General features: G+C 37.0%; 1 protein-coding gene across 1 annotated transcript in view; it reads right to left on the bottom strand.

Annotated features, from left to right (window-relative positions):
* LOC150075056 (band 3 anion transport protein-like) overlaps positions 1-25,364 on the bottom strand; it is a 934,629-nt gene that overhangs the window by 140,143 nt on the left and 769,122 nt on the right. Inside the window, exon 20 of the mRNA XM_090388866.1 lies at positions 18,811-19,035. Coding sequence (XP_090244992.1) covers positions 18,811-19,035 — 225 coding nt within the window. The remainder of the gene's footprint in view (positions 1-18,810; positions 19,036-25,364) is intronic.

Raw genomic sequence — 25,364 nt, 5'->3', positions numbered from 1 at the left:
AGAATCAATCCCAAGTCCAGTGATGCTCTCATAATTAGCCTCAATGGTTCAATGCACTCACGTGCCCCCTCCCTTAAGATTATAGGGTACATCCAATCAATCACAGGAGCCTTACTGGCCTGTAAGCTTTATATTTTTTTAAACTTTACTCCCATAATTTCTCATTGATGTAAAGGGTTTTCCTTCTGTAAATATCGATGAAAAGTAACTGTTGACTTCATCTGCAACTTCAGCTAGGGTATTTAATACTATCCCAAGTCCATTACAAAGGGTCTGATCTGGTTTGTACATAAGGGTCTGATCTGGTTTGTACATAAGGGTCTGATCTGGTTTGTTTGTTTTTTTTTTTTTATTTTTTTATATTTTTTTTTTTAGGAGCATTAGTAACTAAGGCCATATTGCTCCAGGGATATGTGGTGGTCATTCCCTGACCTTTCCACATCCTCCGTATTTGGTGGACACAGGCTCGAACCCCGGTCTAATCAAGAAGCGTGTGCTACGCACTGCTACTCCTGCCCACCTGGCTACGGAGGCACCAATCTGATCTGTGTTGTCCTCTTTGCATATATATACGTGAAGAATTCCTTATTCCCTCCCCCCCCTTTGCTCTCTTAGCCAGCGATTTCTCATAATCTGCCTTTGCCAACCTAACCTTTTCTGTGGCACTATTACAGATAAATTTGTAGCTAATATAGGCTTCAGTACTTTTAATTGCTCTGTTACTTTTCCATGCCATCTTTTTCTACTCAAGTAATCTGGCAACTTCATTATTCATCCAACTTGGAATCCTCCTAGTGGAGTATTTTTAATGGTATATAAATATTCAAGGCTTCTGTGATTAATATTTTAAAGGTATACCCTAATTCAATTGTATTCGCTCGTTGTGAGATATCTACCCAGTCAATAGAGGCCATGTAGCATTTAAGCCATCATAATTTCCTTTCCTGAAATTATAACACATTCCTTTGCCTTTAACTACTGCTACATCTTTCTTATTACGGTGGACGATGAAGAAAGATGTAACTACCGCTACATCTTTCTTCATCAAACATTGTAGAACTCTGTGATCACTTCTTGCTATTGGTTCCTGTTCTCTCAGCCCTATTATGTCATCTGGTTCATCGGTGATGATGAGGTATAGAGTATTCCTTTCCCTAGTACTTCCCTGACGTGTTGATACAAATAGCAATCATCTGGATGATTTAAAAATTTTGTCCCCAGGTGGAGTTTCCCTCCCATTTGCTCCAATCAATTAAAGGCAAATTAAAATCACCCATAAGAAGACATTCACACTTACTAGCCCATTCCACTGCATGTAGAGGCTCTCATCATAATCTTCACAATCCTGTAGATTATTCCCATTCTCATTATACCTTTGCTTCGAACTATCTCACACCATACAGATTCTATACTAGCATGCAAAAAGTCTCAATCCAGGAAAGCTTTCATCGTTCCTGGGCTGCTTTGGATAAGAAGCATGACCCCACTGCCCCGTCTATCTTTCCTATTCTTCCTAAATACAGTATACATACCATACTGAAACTGAAATTGAAACCAAGATACGATTCTAACAATAGAATAGTCGAATAGAAGAGTTTTAAAGAAGCATGGTTTTAATAATTTAAAATATCCTAAGACACTGAAACAGCCATTTATTATTTAATTATTTCCGCCTGATTATTGAGAGATACGAAACTCTCGGTTAACAGAAGGCTGTTGTTACTCATTCTCAGTGGATACCACCACCCAGATGGCACCATTTCAGGGCTATTTGGCCCTTCGTCGGTGGGTGGGTAAACAGTTATGAAGTATAACTCCACAATATGAGAGATGCATGATGGTGTATAAGATGAATTAAGACTAAGATGCATTTGCACTTGTATGATCTAATTTTCTTGCAGCCTGAGGCATAAGCCCTTAAGGCATCTTAGTCTTAATTCATACAACATCAGGCACCTCTCATATTGTGGAGTTATACTTCATAAATGTTTTGCCATCATGACATCACTAGGATACCTACCCATCCATCGAAGAAGGACCAAACAGCCCTGAAACGTTGTCATCGGGGATGTGAAATGGTTCTGTCTGGGTGGTATATCCACTGAGAGTAAGTAACAACAGTCTTCTCCTTTGGTAAAATGTTACTTATTCGAAGTAGTGCAATATCATGGCAACTCGTTGTGAAGGTATTCACAACATGAGATATAACTTAAACGATGCTGCCTTTGCAAAAAATTTGATAATTCAGAGTTTAGCTATGTACTAATATGATGCATTTGCACTAACTTATATGTACCAAAATTAAATCCATTTTAAATGATCATACTATTGATTGCTTAATTTCTTAAGAGCTCACTTTATTCAGACAGGTAGTGTGGATGCTTAAAAATCACTAAAATTTGTTATATATATATATTTTTTTTTTGTTTTTAGAATAATTGTAAGTTTAATAATTTTTTTTCGGAATATTTATTACTGTAATAAACGTTTGATTTGAAACATGAATTCAAGTAATTTCTTGTTTTTTTTCATACTTTATTATAACTAATTGTCATCAAAATTTATGGCGAAAAATGTTTTTTGGAATACCACTATTAATCAATGGACACTGCTCAACGTGGACTAATGTTATTAGTGGAGTTCCTCAAGGTTCAGTGTTGGGTCCGTTGTTGTTTTCGGTGTTTATGAATGATATTGATGATGGGATATCAAGTTTAATGTCCAAGTTTGCAGATGATACAAAGGTTGGCAGGGTCGTTAAGGACACTACTGACGCTATGCTGCTGCAACAGGATCTGGAAAGGTTGAACAGATGGGCTGAGAGGTGGCAAATGAAGTTTAACATTGACAAATGTAAAGTACTACATATGGGAAACAGTAACCCCAGAGCAACGTATCAACTCTGCGGTACTACACTGACAGTGGTGAAGAATGAAAAGGACCTGGGGGTAATTGTGCAGGCAGATATGAAGTTCTCTGAGCAGTGCAGACGAGCTGCAAGAGTAGCTCATGGTGTCTTGTCAATGATATACAGGAATTTTTCTAGCAGGGATAAGGAGGTGATTATTCCCTTGTATAAGGCAATGGTTAGGCCACATCTTGAGTACTGTATACAGGTCTGGAGGCCTCAGTTCAAGAAGGATGTAGAGCTGCTGGAACGGGTACAGAGAAGGGCAACAAGATTAGTAAATGGAACAAAGGGTTGCTCTTACGAAGAAAGGCTTAAGTTTTGCAAATTGCAGAGTCTGGAGACTAGGCACCGGCGAGGTGATCTGATAGAGGTGTATAAGGCTTTGAATGGTTTGAGCATGCTCAATGCCAATGGGATTCTTCATCATGCTCAGAATAATCACCTCAGAGGGCATAAATTCAAATTGAGGAAGGACGGATGTCGGATAGATGCGCGGAAATTTGCCTTTGGCCAGCGGGTGGTTGGTTGGTGGAACCGACTTCCATCACTTGTTGTTGGAAGTTGATAGCCTAAACAAATTTAAAGCTCGACTGGACAGGTATTTCGAACGAACGGAGGGGTGAAATGGGAGTGGGTTTTTTTTTTTTTTTTTTTTTTGGCTGATGCTGAATAAGCTTGCTTTCTTGCATCATATGCCTCTACTAATGCTAATGCTAATGCTAATACCGGTATCCCGGTTTCATAAATTAAAAATACCGAAATACTAGTATTAAGAAGTTGACCAGTATTGTGAACCTTGTTCCTTCCTAATCGGAAGGAATGAGAGGTTAGGTTATTAATTAAGAAAACATAAAATCTAAGGAAGTGTATCCAGCTGACATGGATGGACCATGCAATGATGAGTTGACATAAGCATTGTGAAAGCAAAAATCAGGGTAGGAGTCTGTTATAGGCCTAATGATTCTAATGAGTACAATGAACAATTGTACAGAGAAATAAAATGGGCTAATAAATCAGATTGTGCTATAATGTGGGATTTTAACTTTCCAGATACTGAATGGAACTTGTTTGTTGTTTGTTTGTTATTTGGTTTTTAGGAGCATTAGCAACTAAGGCCATATTGCTCCGGGATATGCGATGGCCATTCCCTGACCTTTCTGCATTCTCTGTATTTGGTGGTGACGGGCTCGAACCTCAGTCTAATCAAGAAGCGTGTGCTATGCACTGCTGCTCCTACCCACCTGGCTATGGAGGCGCCAAATGGAACTTGTGGGTGGTCAATTGCATACTAGAAAGAATTTTGTGGATTTATTGGATAATTACTTTCTGTAGCAGCATATTTGAGAGGCAACCAGAGAGAGAGAGTGTAACACTCTTGATATGATTATCAGCAGTGATTATTCATGAATTAAGAATTTACAGATAAAAAACCATTAGGTGGCAGTGATCACAGTGTACTGAAGTTTACTTAAAGATGTAACGGCCATCAGGGATAAAGGAAAGGGCTTTTACTTTCATAAAGGTGATTACAGTGGTCACAGATTTTTTAAGTCCATACAGTGAGACCAACTTATTAAATTTACCAACAGCAAATTCTAAATGTGAAGCATTGAAGGAAGTAATCTCGGAAGCTACTAGGCTTTTCATTCCTACTAAGAAATACTTTTCTAGGTTTAGGCCGAAATAGATGTCAGATGAACTGAGATTCGTAGCAGAGAAGAAAAATGCACGAGATGCATATTAATTATCAGGCGACACTGAAGCCTATGGCAGATATAAGCTAGTCTGTAATAAAGTCACAAAGGAGATTAGGCAATCGAAGGCAGATTATGGGAAATCTTTGGTAAAGGATGCTAAGAAAAACAGCAAGAAAGAGAAATTGTTGAGTTAAACATAAAAAAAAGGACCTGGGGCAGATGAGTCATGATTTCGATTTAATCTCAATAAAATTTCAATTTCAGTACAAAACTATAACCCTAACTTGTATCCCAACACACTTATAACGCTATATATATTTTTCAGTATTGAGTATTATCTACGAGTTCCGTTTATATAACTTCCGTATCAAATTATGTATTAATTAATTATGTTATGTTTGTAATCTAAGTCGTTATATGTATTTAGTTAAAAGTATAATTTAACTGACAATGAAGTTTAACAAGATTAATAGAATTTTTTGATTAATTGACAATATTATATTATATATACTGTACTATACTATACTAAGCTTATGCTATCTAGTTCGGGATATAACTTTGTGTCATGTAACAATGGCAGCAAGATATGAACGATAAATCTACGGACACTTTACTATTAATTAACTTCCAAATCTCGCTGTCTCGATTCAGAATAAACTAAGGATCCTGACTAGGTCTATAAGCTACTTATGGAAAATAATTTGGTGTAACAATTGGTCAATAAAGCAGCTAAATATGGCTAAAAAAACTTGTAACACGTGGATTTGATACCCTTACCGATACTTTTCTGCAATTACAAGACTGAGTAAAGAATAAATAAACCAGATTAATCAGAAAATCACAAAATAATGTTATACTACTAAATTTAAATCAAAAATTTTAGAAAAACAATAATTTCAAATCAATAAATAAGAAAATCCACTTAGCGGCTTTGAACATTTCTGACTCCCACTAGCCTCGTCAGCAGACTTAAAAGTGTTATGTATGTTGTTGGGCAACAGGGTGGATACACTAAAATGCCATGCTTTATTTGTGAATGGGATAGCAGAGCTAAAGCGCTGCATTGGACAAAGAAGCAATGGCATCGAATGCACAATCTTACACCGGGGTAAAAAAATATTGTGCACGAAAGTTTGGTGAAGCCAGATAAAATACTTTTACCTCCACTGCATATAAAGTTAGGCATAATTAAGCAATTTGTTAAAGCATTGAATAAGGATGGCAACTGCTTTAAGTACCTTGGAAGTAAATTTCCCAGTTTACTGATGAAAAAGGAGAAGGGTATCTTCATTGGTCCCCAAATTAGAAAATTGGTTTTAGACAGTCAGTTTGAAACTGCTATGACTGACACTGAAAGGGAAGCCTGGATTGCTTTTAAAAGTGTAATGGAAAACTTTCTAGGAAATCATAAATCACAGGATTATGAGAAAATTGTTCACAATGTGCTTGAAAAGCTTTGCAATTTAGGTTATAATATCAGCATCAAAATTCACTTTTTACATGCCCATCTTGATTTTTTGTCCCAAAAATCTTGCTCAAATGAGTGAAAAATAATGGGAAAGATTCCATCAGCACATAAATGAAATGGAGCAGAGGTACCAGGGAAGGTGGAATACAAGCGTGATGGCCAACTACTGCTGGTGCTTAAAAAGAGAGAAACCTGGCACTGTACATAAAAGAAAAACGATTATACGTTCTTTTCAAACAAAGAGATGAAGGTCTGATTTATGAAAGTTGCAGAATTTTGATTAATACTTGTTAGTATTTACATATTTTTTGATATATGAAAATGTAATCCTATCAATTTGTCATTACTAAATACAATAAAATTATATACTTTCGAAAAAAACAATACTTTTTTTATTTCTTAAATTGTGATGTTTCTGGATGTAATAGAAAAAATCTAAGTCATATTTGAAATCACAGACACATTTCGGCAGTAGGACCTATTGAAATTCAAACCCCAGTGAACAAACTTAAATTTGTAAACTAGTGTTATTTGTGTCACCCTTTGAATCCCCTTTGTGAATTGAGGATATGTTTGCACATTTGGAATGTAAATCCTCACTGGGCAGCTTAAGTACCCTGCCTTGATGGAACTTGGAGGCCGCGGGTGTTAAATCATCCTTTCGCATGGATATTCACTTGACAGCTGTCACTCCTTGTTCTTTTAATTAAGAGCAGATCTCTTCTTCAGAAATGAAGAAGATTTCACTCTGATATGACACCTCGTGACGAGTTCAGAGTTTTGTGAGGGAGGTTATGATGATGGGTATTTCCCCCTATAGATGTGGCTTTCAAAATTTTTTTTCAGCATGCATTGTATTTTGATGCTTTGATTAAAATATCTCCAGAACGCAGCCTTTTTACAGATTTAGATGATCCTGCCATCCCTTCTAATCCTTTCTGGATAAGGAAGGGTGACATTTTCCAAATTGGCTGCTTTCTGGTGGAATGGAGAATGAGGAAAAAAAAAAAAAAAGTGTCACAGATGGTGTTTTCTCCTCAGTGCTGGCTCTTTTAACAGAATTGGTGAATAAGGTAGGGGACTAGTTGGGGGCCCCTGAAGAAGTATGATTCATATTACTCATAAGAGTAAGATAAATATTTCCGATGCCCTAAGTATATCATCCACCATGGAGCCCTACGAGGGGACGTCCACTCGTGAACTAGCAGGTACTGCGTACACGAATGGAATGCCAAGTTTGCTTGGGAGCACCACACCCACATTTCCAATAATCCTTGATCCCATTCCAGGACCAAAGGGAGGGAGATTTATTGGAATGCAGTTGACCCTAGCAGTAAGAACCACCCACCGATTGATCCCAGTCGGGCCGGTCTAGGATTACCTGTCTTGTTGAAGCAGGGGCTGAAGTGGTGTATTAAGGCTGGGCCCCTCAACCACCAGGATCCCCTTTTCTGAGTTTCCACGGGTTGCGCCGCACGGCTGCACAAGTTGGATTCCAACGATGTAACCATGGAACCAAGGTATGGGTGTTAGATCACACTGATGCTAATCTGGAAGGCCAGCAGCACCACTGGGAGGTCCCCCTCACCACGTATAGGTACCCACATTGAGTGGTGTGCTTATCTAAGATGAGATATCTATGCCTCTTGTCCTCTACTATTGGAGTTGAACTAGATGGAGCTTCTGATAAGGGAGAAAACGATCTTTAAGAGAGAGCAATAAAGCTTGGGAGTGGAGTGGAGAGCAGGCTGGGGGATCCTCCAACACGTTGTTACAAATGTTGAGTGCTGAGATTCTACCAGTGATCATTTTGATGGTACAGATTAGTCTTCTTTCATGGATTAAGGCTGAAAGTCTAGTTAAATTCAGTGCTTTGGCCATCGGTGTTGTGTGCTGCTGTGGTGGAAGACGACACTTCCAGGTTGCCCACTTCAGGAACTAGTATTCTGAGGCATTTAATGGTTTAATTGTTGTGTTTGCAGCCAAGCCCCACAACTCTACTCCATACATTATGCCTTTGAAAATCAGCATCCTGATATATATATTTTTATCAGATTTATTTTCTGAATATGTAATAAGTGCTGCTTGGCAATCCACCATTTCCTATTGAATTTGGCCCGGAGCTGAATAAAAAGATGGAATTTTAGTTTTTGGTCAAAGATCACACCCAGATCTCTTTGCTTTTCAGTGTGTGTGGGGGGGGGGAATCAAAACTCCTCCAATTGCTGGCTGAATTAATGTTGGTGTGGGTTTCAGTAAGAAGACCACAATGGAGGATTTTTTCAGGGTTAACTTGCAAGTTAAATCTTGTGTATTTCTGATAAGGTCTTATTGATGGTTTCTGTAATCTATTGCAATGTCAGCTGATTTTATTTTTGTTAAGAGCTTCAAGTGATCGGTATATGATAATATATCTGTTCTGTTGTGTATTAATGGGTCAATTATAGTTGTAAAAAGAAGGCTTCAGAATAGAACCATCCATCTGGACAAATGGATGGTTCTATTCTGAAGAAGGGATGTCAGAAACTTCAATACTTTGCCCGTGATGTGATAATAATTTTGAATGAGCTTATGCAAAGCTGTGAGGTTAACACTATCGAAAGCAGTTTGTAGGTCTAGATAAGTGATTGCAATTTCTTCTTTCTCCTCAAATGATTCAAGGACGGCATTGGCAGTTATAAGTACATTACTAACCGTTGATCTATTCTGCAGAACATAATGAATTTGTTGAGGCCTGTGAGGAAGGATGAGCATGGTAAGTGTTTTCAGCAATGTTTTCTCAAGCAACTTCAGTATTCAACCTCGGATTCCAGTGTTGGCATTCGAGGTGAGCGAACGCGCTTCGTCAGGGTTCCTCAGTTAAGTGGATTGTTGATTAGTGCTTTTAAATATTTGATTTATTTAGATACTGTTGGATTATTTTGTTATAGGTTTTTCTGTAACAGTTTGATTTTAATAATATTATAGATATAATTTTTTAAAGTTCATTTTCATTGATATTTAGCTAATTTTATAATGGTAGTTACAAGATCTGCCTCAAACACGTCACAGGGTATCGTGACTCACACGGAAATAGCTGATGGCGGTTTACGGGTGAGTCATGATTTAATCCGTTGCAGAACCTGTGGAATGTTTTCCAAGGTCAACCTGGTGATTAATCACAGATCAGTTAGGGATTCTTTTCTTTGTGATCGATGTAAGGTGTGCACCGATCTTAAATTACAATTTGGTGCACTGATGGAACAATTTGAGTCCCTGAAAAAACGGGTGCTTGCCCTCGAGAATAATGTGGGAGCTCGTCAGGGACTGAAGACTCCAGCATTCTACCAAGTGATGCACACCTGATTTGGGCCTCAAAACAGAAAAACCAAGTGCAAACTACTCTGGTTAAAAAGGACATTGTTTTATTAGGAGATTCCATTGTCAGGGAAACAGGAAATATTTTTGTAATAAGGATAGGTGGAGTAGAACCAGGGTATATCTGCCGGGAGCAACTATTAATGATGTCACCAACAGATAGCCAGATTTTAAGGGGGAGGTAAACAGAATATTATAATTCATGTGGGGACTAATGATATTAAACGTACACGATCTGACAATTTGTTGGAAAAATACAGGACCATGATGAGGAAATGCCGCGAGCTAGGCCACAATGTCAATGTGTCTGCAATTCTGCCCAGACACGACAGTAGGGATTATATGTTAAAAGCCTTGTGGATTAACTCAAGACTTGAAGGACTCTGCAAGGCTTTAAGGGGGGAAATTTTTATCAGCTTGGCCCACACTTGTAGGTAGAAGGAATTTGTTTTGTAGAGACGGGATACACTTAAACAAAGGTGGTGCAAAGGTTTTTGCCAGTATTATTGAAGATACCTTAAAGGTTCAGGGAAACTGCTAGTTAGGGGGGATGTGGGTAGTACTGACACGCATTTATCTGATAATATTGGTCAAAGTAACTCTTGCACATACCTTAAGAGTTTTTATCTGTTACCCCAACTGGACGTATTATCTAGATGTTCTTGGGGGCAGAAACGTTTCACGTGAGTGGGTAGCTAATATCAGGGAAGAGAGCCTAAAAAACTTCAAGGGTTGTGTTAGGGTTGTTAAATATAGAAGAACAGTAAATCTTAATTGTTTATACAGTAACGTTAGAAGTGTTGTCAATAAAATGAGCAAATTTGAACTGCTGGTTAAAACAAGTAACGTGGATATAATAGGGCTTACAGAGACGTGGTGCCACCCGGAAATTGGGGATGATGAGTTTAAGTACAGCTTGTATAATGTATTTAGGAAGGATAGAGTAGATAGAAGGGGTGGTGGGGTAATGCTTCTTAAGAAGCAGCCTGAGTGCGACGATAGCTTTCCCGGATTCAGACATTTCACATGCTAGTATAGAGTCTGTATGGTGTGAGATAGTTGGAAACAAAGGTATAATGCGAGTAGGAGTAATCTACAGACCAGGTGATTGTGAAGATTATAACGAAAGTCTCTACATGCAAATGAAATGGGCAAGTAAGCGTCAATGCCTTATTATGGGTGATTTCAATTTGCCTCTAATTGATTGGAGTAAATGGGAAGGAAACTCGACATGGGAAACAAAATTTTTAAATCAACTAGATGACAGTTATTTGTATCAACATCTCAGGGAAAGTACTAGAGAAAAGAATATCCTAGACCTCATCATCACACATGAATCAGATGACATAACAGGGCTGACAGTAGAGGAACCAGTAGCAGGAAGTGATCACGGAGTTCTACGGTGGATGATGATGAGAGAGGTAGCAGAAGTAAATGGCAAAGGAATGGGTTTTAATTTCAGAAAAGGAAATTATGATGCCTTAAGGTACTACACGGCCTCTATTAACTGGGCAGATATTGTGCAGAAAATGAATACATTTGAACTGTGGTACGCTTTTAAAACATTAATCACAGATGCCTTTAATGCGTATATACCATTAAAAAAAATACTCCATGAGGAGGGTTCCAGGTTGGATGAATAGTGAAGTCGCTACATTACTTAAGCAGAAAAAGGTGGCATGGAAAGGTTACAGAGTAATAAAAAGTACTGAAGCCTATAACAGCTACAAGGTGATACGTAATAGAGCCACAGAAAAGGTTCGACAGGCAAAGGCAGTTTATGAGAAATCACTAGCAAACAGAGCAAAGAAGGGGGATAGAGAATTCTTCACATATATAAATGCCAAAAAGAGCAGGACAAACCAGATCGGACCTTTACTTAAGGGGAAAGGGGATAGTATTAAATACACCAGCTGCTGTTGCAGATGAACTCAATTGAAATTTTGCAAGATTATTTAATGAAAAAACTTTCGAGCCTACAGACCAGTAAGGCTCCTGGAGTTGATGGAATATACCCTATAATCTTAAGGGAGGTGGCAAGCGAGTGCATTGAACCATTGAGGCTAATTATGCGAGCATCACTAGACTCTGGGGAGATTCGTTTGGATTGGAAAAGTGCAAATGCATCTCCCATACATAAGGGTGGCTCTAAAAGTGAAGTGGGAATTTATCGCCCTGTCAGTCTGACTTCAGTGGTAGGGAAAATCATGGAGGCAATGATCAAGGGTGTAATTCAGCATCATTTGGATCGAATTGAAATTCTCAACGATACTCAGCATGGTTTTGTAAAGGGAAAATCATGTTTAACCAGTCTGGTTTGCTATTTTGAAAGGGTCACTCACAAGCTGGATTTAGGGAATAATTTCGACATTGTTTATTTAGATTTCAGCAAAGCTTTTGACTCAGTCCCACATGAGCGGTTGCTTTATAAGCTGGAACAGGTTGGAATCACTGGGAAAATCCTTAGATGGATAGCAGGATGGCTTCAGAGCAGGAGGCAGAGGTTTGTGATAAATGGCTATTCCTCAGATCGGGTTGATGTAAGAAGTGGGGTTCCCCAAGGATCAGTATTAGGACCACTGTTGTTTTTGATTTTCATAAACAACATCGATGAAGGGATAGAGGGCGTGATGTCTAAATTTGCAGATGATGTTAAAATTGGTAGAGTAGTTAATGATCACTGTCAAGCTGAGCTTCTTCAGAGAGACCTAGATAGACTTCAGGAATGGTCAGAAAAATGGCAGCTGTGCTTTAATCCAACAAAGTGTAAGGTCCCAAAATAACTTATTCACTTGGTGGAGTTCAACTAAACCCAGTACTGGAGGAAAGGGACTTGGGTGTTACGATACGGTTAGACATGAAATTCTCTGAGCATTGTAAACAGGTTGCAAGGAAGGCCCATGGTGTCCTATCGATGGTCTATCGAACTTTTGCCAGTATTATTTAGAATACCTTAAAGGTTCAGGGAAACTGCTAGTTAGGGGGGATGTGGGTAATACTGACACACGTTTATCTGATAACATTGGTCAAAGTACCTCAAGAGTTCTTATCTGTTACCCCAAATGGACATATTATCTAGATGTTCTGGGGACAGAAACGTTTCAAGTGAGCGGTAACTAATGCCAGGGAAGAGAGCCTAAAAATCTTCAAGGGTTGTGTTAGGGATGTTAAATATACAAGAACAGTAATTGTTTATACAGTAATGTTAGAAGTGTCGTCAATAAAATGAGCGAATTCGAACTGCTGGTTAAAACAAGTAACGCGGACATAATAGGGCTTACGGGAGACGTGGTGCCACCTGAAAATTGGGGATGATGAGTTTCAGTACGGCTTTTATAATGTATTTAGGAAGGATAGGGTAGATAGAAGGGGTGGTGGGGTAATGCTTCTTATCAGAAGCAGCCTGAGTGCGATGATAGCTTTCCCGGATTCAGACGTTTCACATGCTAGTATAGAATCTGTATGGTGTGAGATAGTTGGAAACAAAGGTATAATGCGAGTAGGAGTAATCAACAGACTAGGCGATTGTGAAGATTATGACGAAAGCCTCTACATGCAAATGGAATGGGCAAGTAAGTGTCGATGTCTTATTATGGGTGATTTCAATTTGCCTCTAATTGATTGGAGTAAATGGGAAGGAAACTCGACATGGGGAACAAAATTTTTAAATCAAATAGATGACTGTTATTTGTATCAACATGTCAGGGAAAGTTCTAGAGAAAAGAATATCCTAGACCTCATCATCGTCCATGAATCAGATGACATAACAAGGCTGAAAGTGGAGGAACCAGTAGCAGGAAGTGATCATGGAGTTCTACGGTGGATGATGATGAGAGAGGTAGCAACAGTAAAAGGCAAAGGAATGGGTTTTAATTTCAGAAAAGGAAAAGGAAATTACGATGCCTTAAGGTACCACATGGCCTCTATTAACTGGGTAGATATCGCGCAGAGAATGAATACATTTAAACTGTGGTATGCTTTTAAAACATTAATCACAGATGCCTGGAATGTGTATATACCATTAAAAAAATACTCCATGAGGAGGGTTCCAAGTTAAATGAATAGTGAAGTTGCCACATTACTTGAGCAGAAAAAGGTGGCATGGAAAAGCTACAGAGCAATAAAAAGTACTGAAGCCTATAACAGCTACAAGGTGATCTGTAAGAGAGCCACAGAAAAGGTTCGTCAGGCAAAGGCAGTTTATGAGAAATCACAAGCAAACAGAGCAAAGAGGGGAGATAAGGAATTCTTCACATATATAAATGCCAAGAAGAGCAGGACAAACCAGATCGGACCTTTACATAAGGGAAAGGGGATAGTATTAAATACACCAGCTGCTGTTGCAGATGAACTCAACAGTTATTTTGCATCGATATTTACAAATAAAAAACCTTTTGTGGCAATGGAAAACTGTGGGAGCGAAGTTGAAAAATATGTAATTAATGATATTGAAATTTCGCAAGATTATTTAACGCAAAAAACTTTCGAGCCTACAGGCCAGTAAGGCTCCCGGAGTTGATGGAATATACCCTATAATCTTAAAGGAGGTGGCAAGTGAGTGCATCGAACCATTGAGGCTAATTATGCGAGCATCACTAGACTCTGAGGAGATTCCCTTGGATTGGAAAAGTGCCAATGTATCTCCAATACATAAGGGTGGCTCTAAGAGTGAAGTGGGAAAATATCAACCTGTCAGTCTGACTTCAGTGGTAGGGAAAATCATGGAGGCAATGATCACGGGTGGAATTCAGGATCATTTGGATAGAATTGAAATTCTCAAGGATACTCAGCGTGATTTTGTAAAGGGAAAATCATGTTTAACAAATCTGGTTCACTATTTTGAAAGGGTCACTCACGAGCTCGATTTAAGGAATAATTTCAACACTGTTTATTTAGATTTCAGCAAAGCTTTTGACTCAGTCCCACATGAGCGGCTGCTTTATAAGCTGGAACAGGTTGGAATCACTGGGAAAATCCTTAGATGGATAGAAGAATGGCTTCAGGAAAGGAGGCAGAGGGTTGTGATAAATGGCTATTCCTCAGATTGGGTTGATGTAAGAAGTGGGGTTCCCCAAGGATCAGTATTAGGACCACTGTTGTTTTTAATTTTCATAAACGACATCCATGAAGGGATAGAGGGCGTGATGTCTAAATTTGCAGATGATGTTAAAATTGGTAGAGTATTTAATGATCACTGTCAGTATTAAATGAGCTTCTTCAGAGAGACCTAGATAGACTTCAGGAATGGTCAGAAAAATGGCAGCTATGCTTTAATCCAACAAAGTGTAAGGTATTATACTTGGGAAACAGTAATCTCAAAATAACTTATTCACTTGGTGGAGTTCAACTAAACTCAGTACTGGTGGAAAGGGACTTGGGTGTTTCGATACGGTCAGACATGAAATTCTCTGAGCATTGTAAACAGGTTGCAAGGAAGGCCCATGGTGTCCTATCGATGATCTATCGAACTTTTGCAAGTAGAGATAGGGACGTGATAATCCTAATATATAAGGCTTTTGTTAGACCACAATTGGAATACCGTGTTCAAGTATGGAGACCGCACCTAAAGAAAGACATCGAGCTTCTTGAACTCGCCTGGTGAGATCGGCAAAAGAGTGTCCATATGAAGAAAGACTTCGAATATGTGGGTTGCAGAGTTTGGAAACTAGACACCTTAGAGGAGATTTGATTGAGGTGTTTAAGGCTGTGAGAGGCATCAGTAAAATGAATGAGGACAGAATTTTCAAGGTTATAAATGATGCTAGAACTAGGGGACATAAATTCAAGTTACGAGGGGAAAAGTTTAGATTGGACTGCAGGAAGTTTTATTTTAGCCAACGAGTTATAAATTACTGGAATAAGTTGCCTACATGGGTGGTAGAGGCTGACAGTTTGGGGAAATTCAAAGGTCATCTGGATAGTATCTTCGGGTCAGGGAAGCACATAGGATGATAGGTTTAATTTCCTTTTCTTTTACTAATTATTATTATTTATTTATTTTATTTATTTATTTTTTTTATCATTGTTTTATTGTTTTTTTTTTTTTTTTTTTTTTTTTCCCCGCCGGTGCAGCATAAGCCATAGGCTTTCTTGCACCATGCAGCTATTACTAATACTAAACAGGAGGATCATGAGATGGGTCTAAAGTGCCTGGCTTCAGTTGGCTGGGAAACTTTGGGAGTGGCTTAACAGGATACATATTCCATGTTGGAGGGAAAATTCTCCTTTTAATATGGTGTTAAAAATCATTAAGAGAGGATCAATAAGATATGGGCTCAAATATTTGATGATAAATTGTGGAACTTTGTCAATCCCTGAAGTACCAGTTTTAGGCAATTGATTAATTGCAGATATAAGATCATGTCTTGTGATTAAGATGGTTGCAAGTGCATCTCTGGGAACATAATCATCAAACATGGGAATATAAAATAAAAAAAATAATAAATAAATTTTCTGTTTATACACTGGGACGACCAAATGGTCAGAAGAGTTCACAAAATAGACAAAATACAAGAAACAGCATAGTATTCAGCAATCATGGGCTTGAACCCCAGTCACTCAAGGAATGTGTACTTACGCACCCACGCACATGACCACTCGGCTACGGCCACCAGACTCATGGTGACCTTGCTGAAATCGTGCAATAAAGTCCATCCAGACATCAGGATCGAGCTGTAAGGAAAGTTCATAGTGTTTCTGTGGGTGTTTCATAGTGGTTCATAGTGTTTCAAAATGTGGCTTCAACATGATGTTTTATGGCTTGAGACTTCAGGCGGTTGAAGCTTGCTTGTGCTTTGGAGTATGCAGTTCGGTCTGGAATTTGTCCTATCCTTTTCCATTGTTTGTAGAGTTGCTGTTGTTCAGCTCAGGGGGCGTTGCGAGATCCTTATTTTCTTTGAGGCTACAAAGTTAGAAATTGTGATGAGCCAGATAGTTAACAGATACAAGGCAAGTTGACTATCACACCTTGGAATGCTCATGTGCATTCCAAGGGACTGCTTCAAGGCATTTAATAATGTTGATTAATTTCGGGCTCGTTATTACCGTGGTGTGGATCCGAGTCAAGACATTGTAATTTGGAGTGGGTAAAGACATGTTAATGAAAATTGGTATATGGTCAGATTGAAAGGCCGTTTCTGCTGTTGAATCAAGTTCACAGTCACTTGATGATAGCAAAAGATCAAAATGGTTGTCACCCCTTGCTGGAGATTATGAATTAGATGGATTCCTAACAGATGAAGGTTATTTAGCATTCTGGACTGAAGATGCACAAGTTGAAGGGATAAATTGAAATCTCCACAGATTACACGCCTTGCAGAAGAACTAATTGGCCCAGGAACAAACCAATTAGTTATCTCATTTATGGTTTCAGCATCAGGTCCCAAGAGGGTATAGATAACTGAAATATCAATGTGGGCTGATTTAAATTGGCATGATGCAATTAGGCCTTCGAACTTAGTGGAATGGCTTTTGTAATTCTTGATAAGCATTAACACTATTTAAGAGTGGTTCACAAAGGGAAATTTTAAGTTCATATAAATTTAAAACTTTAAAAAACTCTTTATTTATATCCTGTTTATATTTATTAATAGCCTGAGGAAGTCATCTAAATAGCAGCACTTTTATATGCTTTTTAATAGATATTATTTCGTGAAACATCCGAGTTTCAGTGACTGTTGTTTAATGGGTCAGGCACATATTAGATTGGCATGGTGTAAGTTATGAGATGAAATGTGTATTCACTGAAGTCAGAAAAGTTAAGAACACTGTAGTTTCAGGTTCATTCATGATATAGAGGCAACTAAACAGTACCTGTGGTTGTTTTCCAACAAATAACAATTATTGAAAATGAAATCTGCTATTGGAAACAAGTCTTTTATATGGCAAAGTTCTTTTACAACACAAAAAGAAATCAAGATAACAGCTGTTTGGAGGTACTTCCTGCTTGTGTTCAACAGGCAGACAGTCAATTCATTACATAGGAAGTCTTCTTCCAGTTTTTCAGTTTATAATTCCAAAATGGAGTCAAAATATTAAATAGGCAGAAATTCTTTTTTCCATACAAACTGTTTGGAAAAAAAAAAAAAAAAAATTCATTGAAATTCAAATTAAATGTACTTTCAATGCAGTATTATTAGCTTTAGACAATTTGTGCATGCTACTTGTGTAAAATTTAAAACATTTTATGCAAGACCCATGAATGTGATGTCACCTGTGAAGAGAGACATGTATACAGAGTGAAAAGAGACTTAAAAAAAAAAAAAAAGAAGAAGAAGTAATACAGGAGGAGAGTAATAAATAATTATAGAGTCGTAATAAAATTGAATGGCCAAGTCTATATATTTTTATTAAGTGTTCTATAAAGTTATCATCTTAGTAATTAATTAGTATATAGCTAGCTAGCTATATATTAATAGATAATACAATAATAGCTAGCTAAATATTAATAAATAGAGAGCTACATTTACTTTTCTGTTCTATTAATCACAGAAAAAGAAAGAAAAAAAAAATTAATTTAAGAAACAATCAGACAGGCCATTTGCAAGTGTCTGTATTTTTGACAATTAAAGATCTTAATGGATTTGGTACATATGACTTGACTGGCAGTGTAGGTACCTAGCTGTGATGGAATTGGGAGACATCAGGGAGTTGAAAGGAGAGTTCTAAAGAGAAGATTCCCATCCCTATGCACGAATATTCTCTTTACAGCTATCACTCCTTGTGATTTAAGTTTGGAACAGATTTCTTCCTCCAACACTTCCATAAGATCCCACTTGGATATCATGAGACGCGATCAATTTATCAATTTTATACCAGTATTCTATAAATGGTTATACAGTATTTTCGGTTTTCACTTCATTATACTATGATTTATGAGACAATTTTTTGAATGGCATTTAACAAACATCAGGGACCAAAGTGTACATCGTCCTTCTCCACAATTCCCATTCCTACGTGGCACTTGTGAGATACCAGTAACAAGTGTGTCATCTATTTGCAACAAGAAGATCAAGATTAGTGAGAGTAATGAAAATGTACTCTTACCAAGAAAGACTTCAATCTTGCAAATAGAAGCTTCTGGAAACTAGATGAGATCTGGAAATGTAAGGAGATTTTAGGCTTTAAATGGAATTAGTAAGCTAAATGTTAATGGCATCCTTACTCATGTTGAAACAACATACACGAGTGGGCATAAATTAAAAGGTGGGAACTTTTTTTTTTTCTAACACTGTATAAGTTTGCCTCCTTGTATCATTTTACACTACTAATATTAACTTTTGGACATCAATATACGTTTCAAATACAAACACATATATGAAATGAGAGGAGACTAAGCAACACAAAATCTTATTCCATATTAATTAAAACAAACTTACTGTTCTTCCTAAAAATTTACTATGTCTAAAAGGTCTGAAGAATAGAGCTATAATAAATGTGCCAAAAGCTAAAAATAAAGAAAGTAAAGCAGTATTTGGTTGATGAGTGGGTAGGTGACCAGGTAGATATCTTTCTTTAGGATCCCAATATCCTATAGCAGCAGAGGAAGAGGAATTCGAAGAAATATTACAATAGTTGGGAAGAAGTGGATTTTCACGAAATACCTAAACAATCAACAAAGTTTGCTATGAGATCCTTCAAGTATACAAAAATGCAGTAAGATACATGAAATTCTAAACATAAAATAACATGATCATTAAACGAAAAAAAAACAGTATTTTTATTTTTGATAAAATTTGAAATTAAATAAAATTAAATTTGAAAATTTATTTGTATTTCTTAATATTTCAACACACACACACACACACACACACACACACACACACACACACACACACACACACACACACACACACACACACACACACACACACCTTTATGATGAATAGCTGTATCTTAATTGTATTTGTGTTTCTAAGGTTCATAATTTCTCGTGTTATTTTTTCTGTTAAAACCAATTACACTTTAAAAAAAGTGAAACAAATGCACCTTAAATTTCAAACAAATTCAGTGTTTTTGTTAAAATATGCAAATCATATGAAAATGCTATACTTACATATGATCATACACTTTTTAATGCTAGTTTTGCGATCTGAAACAATTTTGTTATAAATTTTTAAAATGTCATAAATATGGCACGTGACTAGGTTTACAATGGTCTGATCTAGTAATACCTCTTCTGAAAAAATAAATACAAAGAAATAGTGCATAGTTTCTTGTTTCTCAAACAAATGGAAAGAATAAAAAATGGTAAATCTACTTTCACTAGCAATAGTATAAAGAAAGGTTAGATATTTACACAATGAAATGAGAATACAGCACCTATATATACATTTATTCAGAATATAACACTGAAAAGAGGTGGATTTTTTTTTTTTTTTTTTTAAATTCTGAATTACAAAAGTATAAAATTTAAATTACATTTAGATATTCATTAAACTAAACAACCCTTATTCAAAAATAAAAATATATGAAAGAAATAAGAAATAAAAAAATATATATATATGTATATATACATTAGAACAATTTTTGGTTTTAATTTTCACAATTCAGAAGAACTCAGATTGCAAAATAATAATTGTTTATTCCAATTAATATTTCTAGAATTTCTTGGCAAGTCACTTAGTAATTCATTTGGACTATTAACTAATCAGAAGTTGCGCAAAAATTTGAAGTTCCTCTGCATATGAAAATTTGAAAAATCAGCAAAAAATTATTCAAAATTGTTCATTTTTTAAAATGCCACCTATATTTTCCATATTTTCTGTGAAAAATGCATGTTCTATATTAAAAACTTATAGTTTTAATTAAACCTCTCTTCAGATCTAATGGTGAGCACATGCAAATTTATAAACTGCACCCTCCAGTGTATGTAAGCCATTCACAGGAGCACCTGGCAAGAAATGTACACAGAATCATTTTGATGCCAGATGATGCATCAATGTCACTAAGCCAGAGAGCATTACTGATTAGAGGGAAGTGCACAGCAGTAAGGAAAACTTACTATCAATAACTCTTCACGACATATGTCAATATGCATGATCTCTCTCTCTCTCTCTCTCTCTCTCTCTCTCTCTCTCTCTCTCTCTCTCTCTCTCTCTGATACTAATATAATTAAATTTAACTTAATCATGGTTTTTTTAAAATTATGCTATAGTTAACAGACATTCTGGAATTTTTTTCTAATGAATTCAAATAAAACCATTTCAACAAGAGATTATTACGAGTTTCAGCTATGTGGATGAAGTAGATGAAGCACAAATTGCTGAAATATTGTCAGGATTGAATCAATCCCATGACTGAAACAGGATTAAGAGAGATTTTCAGTTTCAACAGTCATCAACCACTTTCCCACTTTCCAAAAATTGTAACCAGCAAAAAAAATTCTCTCTCAAATGCAAACACATTAAAAGAACTGGAGTAATTTTCTTGAATCTTGGGGTCAAATACAATACCATTTGTATAGCTGCCACTTCAGACTTTCAAAAAGCAGGATCAAGTAATTATAAGCAAGAGAAAAACAGTCAAAACAGCCAAAAAACAGAAATTTTTTACAAAAAAGTAGGAGTTCTCCACAAAACCCAGATTCTTTTTTTGGAAAAAGCAGGTGGTTTATTTAAGTCCACACTGCACTAAGAATTAAATTTCACTGATAACATACACATTTTATATTGAAATACAGCCACAGGATTCCTTACGAGTAAAGAAATTTGCTCTGATTATAACTGTTTTGAGAACGATACTGTTTCAGATTTTGCCTTCTGCAGAAATGTCAAGTCAAACTTTTTTTTATAACAAAGTACTACCTTTCAATGCTTGGCTCTAAAAGAACATTTTCAAACCTTCACCAGAAAGAGATCCAATTTGTTTACCCCCCCACCTCACCTGGTTGAATATTCTCTCACACTCAGCATTGATATAAGGAATTATTAAAATGTCAAGAATGATTAGTGAAAACCTATTGTATTTGATGCTTTGCAGTGCACTTTTCAGTTCCCCAACAAAGGACCCTGTATATCAATTCTTTCATTACAACAGTCTTCAATGATACTAAGAAGTACTGGAAACAGTGTGTGTGTGTGTGTGTGTGTTTTGCAAAATTGATTTATTTCAATTTAGTTAAAAACAATCTGTTCTCCAGATGCTACTGGACAATGAATTCATTCTCCAAATACAATTATATTTAAGTTAAAGTTAAGTAAAATTAAATGCAAAAGGAATCATATCTTTAAGAGTATAGTAATCCATATAATATTGGTGTAAACACACCATAGACAACTCTTAAGCAACTTAAACTCTTAGACAACTCGACCTTAAACTTAACCAACTTAAACTCTTAAAAAAACTATGTTAGTAGCTTGAAGGGCATCATTTTATCTGTATCTCATATTGTGCTCTTCCTTCACAATGAGTTGCCATGTATTTCACTACCTCAAATAAGTAACCTTTCACTAAAAGAGAAGACTGTTACTTATTCTGGTGGGCACAACAACCCAGACGGCACTGTTTCGAGGCTTTTTGTTTATGTGTGAGATAACAACTCTATTATCCACTTGTCCCTATCAGACTTAGAAAAGCAAAAAGTTGAGGGAAGGCTATAGTAGGAGTGGAAGAAGAAAAGAAATGGTTTAGAAGCATGAAAGGGACAGTAACTCCTTCAACTCATACCACTCAAAAAACTCCTCATATAGGCAATGCTTCCCCAGTAGAGAAGACTGTTGTTACCTATTCTCAGAAACTCTGTGAATATCAGGTTCCCCCTGGTGACTGATTCAAGGCTTGCTGACCTTTCATCGGTGGGTGGGCAGGTATCCTGGTATTGCAGACATGACAATCGAGTTGCGGAGATAATCCCACAATATGAGAGAGACCAGAAGGTGTAGGTGATAATATTTAAGTAAAATTAAATGCAGCGAGGCATCATATCTTTAAGAGTATAATAATCTATATAATATTGGTGTAAACACATCATAGACAACTCTTAAACAAAAAACTACATTAGTAGTTTGAAGGGCATCAAATTTATCTGTACCTCGTATTGTGCTCTTTCTTCACAATGAGTTGCCATGTATAGCATTACATCAAATTACTAATAATTTTTTATTTAATAATTACGAATAATTACTTAGTCAAGGTAGTGCAATACATAGCAACTCACTGTGAAGGAAGAGCATAATATGAGATACAGAAAAAATGATGCTCTTCAAACTACTAAAGTAGTTTTTTGTTTAAGAGTTGTCTATGGTGTGTTTACACCAATATTATATAGATTATTATACTCTTTAACTTATACTCTTAAGTTAAAGTTAAACAATATTTAACTCAATACTTCTGAAAACTCAGTTTGGCAATTTGCTGTGAATTCTGTTTGAAGCCAGCTGACATTTGAATGTTGTAAGTTAATAGTCTGGATTTATATATTCACAGCAGAAGGTCAGTCGAAGCCAAAACTAAGTCCATTACTAAATGTATTTCTAAAGTCTATAACTTCTTCTATATTAGCATTAGTAGAGGCATATGATGCAAGAAAGCAAGCTTATGCAGCATCAGCCAAAGAAAAAAAAAAAAAAAAATTCCACTTCACCCCTCCGTTCGTTTGAAATACCTGTCCAGCTGAGCCTTAAATTTATTTAGGCTATCAACTTCCATGACAAGGGATGGAAATCTGTTCCACCAACCAACTACCGGATGGCTAAAGGCAAATTTCTGCACACCTGTCTTTCTTCAATTTGAAATTATGCCCTCTCGGGTGATTATTCTGAGGAAGAGGAAGAGAATCCCATTGGCATTGAGCATAATCAAAAAATTCAAGATCACCTTGCCGGAGCCTAGTCTCCAGACACTGTAATTTGCAAAATTTAAGCCTTTCTTCGTAAGAGCAACCCTTTGTTCCATTCACTAACCTTGTTGCCCTTCTCTGTACTCGCTCCAGTAGCTCCACATCCTTCTTGAAATGAGGCATCCAGACCTGTATACAGTACTCAAGGTGTGGCCTGACCATTGCCTTATACAAGGGAATAATCACCTCCTTATTCCTGCTAGAAAAATTCCTGTTTATCATTGACAAGACACCATGAGCTACTCTTGAGACCCGTCTGCACTGATCAGAGAACTTCATATCTGCCTGCACAATTACCCCCAGGTCCTTTTCATTCTCTACCACTGTCACTGTAGTACCACAGAGTTGATACATTGCACTAGGGTTACTGTTTCCCATATGTAGTACGTTACATTTGTCAATGTTAAACTTCATTTGCCACCTCTCAGCCCATCTGCTCAACCTTTCCAGATCCTGTTGCAGCAGCATAGCGTCAGTAGTGTCCTTAAAAATCTGCACAACCTTTGTATCTTCTGCAAACTTGGACATTAAGCTTGATATACCATCATCAATATCATTTATAAATACAGAAAACAATAATGGACCCAACACTGAACCCTGAGGTACTCCACTATTAACATTAGTCCACGATGAGCAGTGTCCTTTGATTACCACTCTCTGTCTTCTCCCCCTCAACCACTCCTTTATCCATAGCAGCAATTTGCCTCCAATGCCACACTGCTCCAATTTGTGCAGCAGTCTTCCATGTGCAACAGTATCAAAAGCCTTCCTCAGATCCAAGTATATAATATCAAAGTTATTCACTGCATCCAATTCTTTTGTGACTGCATCATAGTATCCAATCCAATTGGTCAGGCAAGACTTTCCCTTAACAAAACCATGCTGTATCCGAGCTATAACTGAAGTCTTGTCTAGATGATCCTGCAGTGCTTCTTTAACCAGTGCCTCCATTAATTTTCCTGGAACAGAAGTTAAACTCACAGGTGTATAATTACTTGTGTCAGCCTTTGTCCTCCTTTATGAATTGGGGTCACATTTGCACATCTCCAGTCCATGGGTATCTCCCCTGAGTTCAAAGAAGCTCTGATAACTATGGCTAAGGGTTCGCTTACTTCCTTTGCTGCCTCCTTTAATATAACTGGATAGATCCCATCTACCCTGGGTGCCTTTTTTATGTTTATCCTCAACAATTTCAATTCCACTTTCCTCTGAGTTATTACAAAATCATCTAGGTCACTCCCAGAGTTTACTTCACCTCTGACATTCCCCTTTCTGAATAACTCCTCATGTGTGAATGTAGATGCAAAATACTTGTTTAGTTTGTTAGCCACCTGAGCAGGATCCTCAACTGTTGAACCATCAATATCCAGCGGACCAATCTAATTCATCCCTTTCCTTCTAGAGTTTACATAGGTAAAGAACTCTTTTCTGTTTTTCTTTGCATCCCTTGCCAAAGATTTCTCGTAATCTGCCTTTGCCTGCCTAATCTCCTTTGTGACATGGTTACAGACCAGCTTATATCTATCATAGGCTTCCATGTCACCCATTAATTTATATGTATCCCATGCATTTTTCTTCTCTTCCATAGGTCCCAATAGTTCATCTGACATCCGTTTAGGCCTAAACCTTGAACAATATTTCTTAGTTGGTATGTAAAGCCTAGTAGCTTCCAAGATAAGTTCTTTGAATGCTTCCAATTTTGAATTTACTGTTCGTAACATCATCAGTTGGTCCCACTGTATAGAATTTAAAACTGTCTCAGACCATCGTAGTCGTACGAAAGCAAAAACCGTTCCCTTTACTCCTGATGGTAGTTACATTTTTGAGTAAATCCCACTGTGATCACTGCCACCTAGTGGTTCCATTATCTGCAGATTCTTAATGCATGAAGAATCACTACTGCTCAAGAGTACTACTCCCTCTAGTTGAATCCTGAACATCCTGAATTATTGGATGATAGAAAACTATCATCCAATAAATGCACAAAAGCCTTGCTAGTGTATGAGTGACCAACCCACAAATTAAAGTCAATATCTGGGAAATCAAACCCCCCCCCATTATAAGGCTCTCTGATTTACTGGCCCTCTCTATTTC

Source organism: Mastigoproctus giganteus, chromosome 14 (genome assembly GCF_048544385.1).
Source record: "Mastigoproctus giganteus isolate SK-2022 chromosome 14, ASM4854438v1, whole genome shotgun sequence".
NCBI lineage: Eukaryota > Metazoa > Arthropoda > Arachnida > Uropygi > Thelyphonidae > Mastigoproctus > Mastigoproctus giganteus.
The sequence above is the reverse complement of the archived record's forward strand: the minus strand, read 5'-3'. Positions and strand labels throughout refer to the sequence as shown.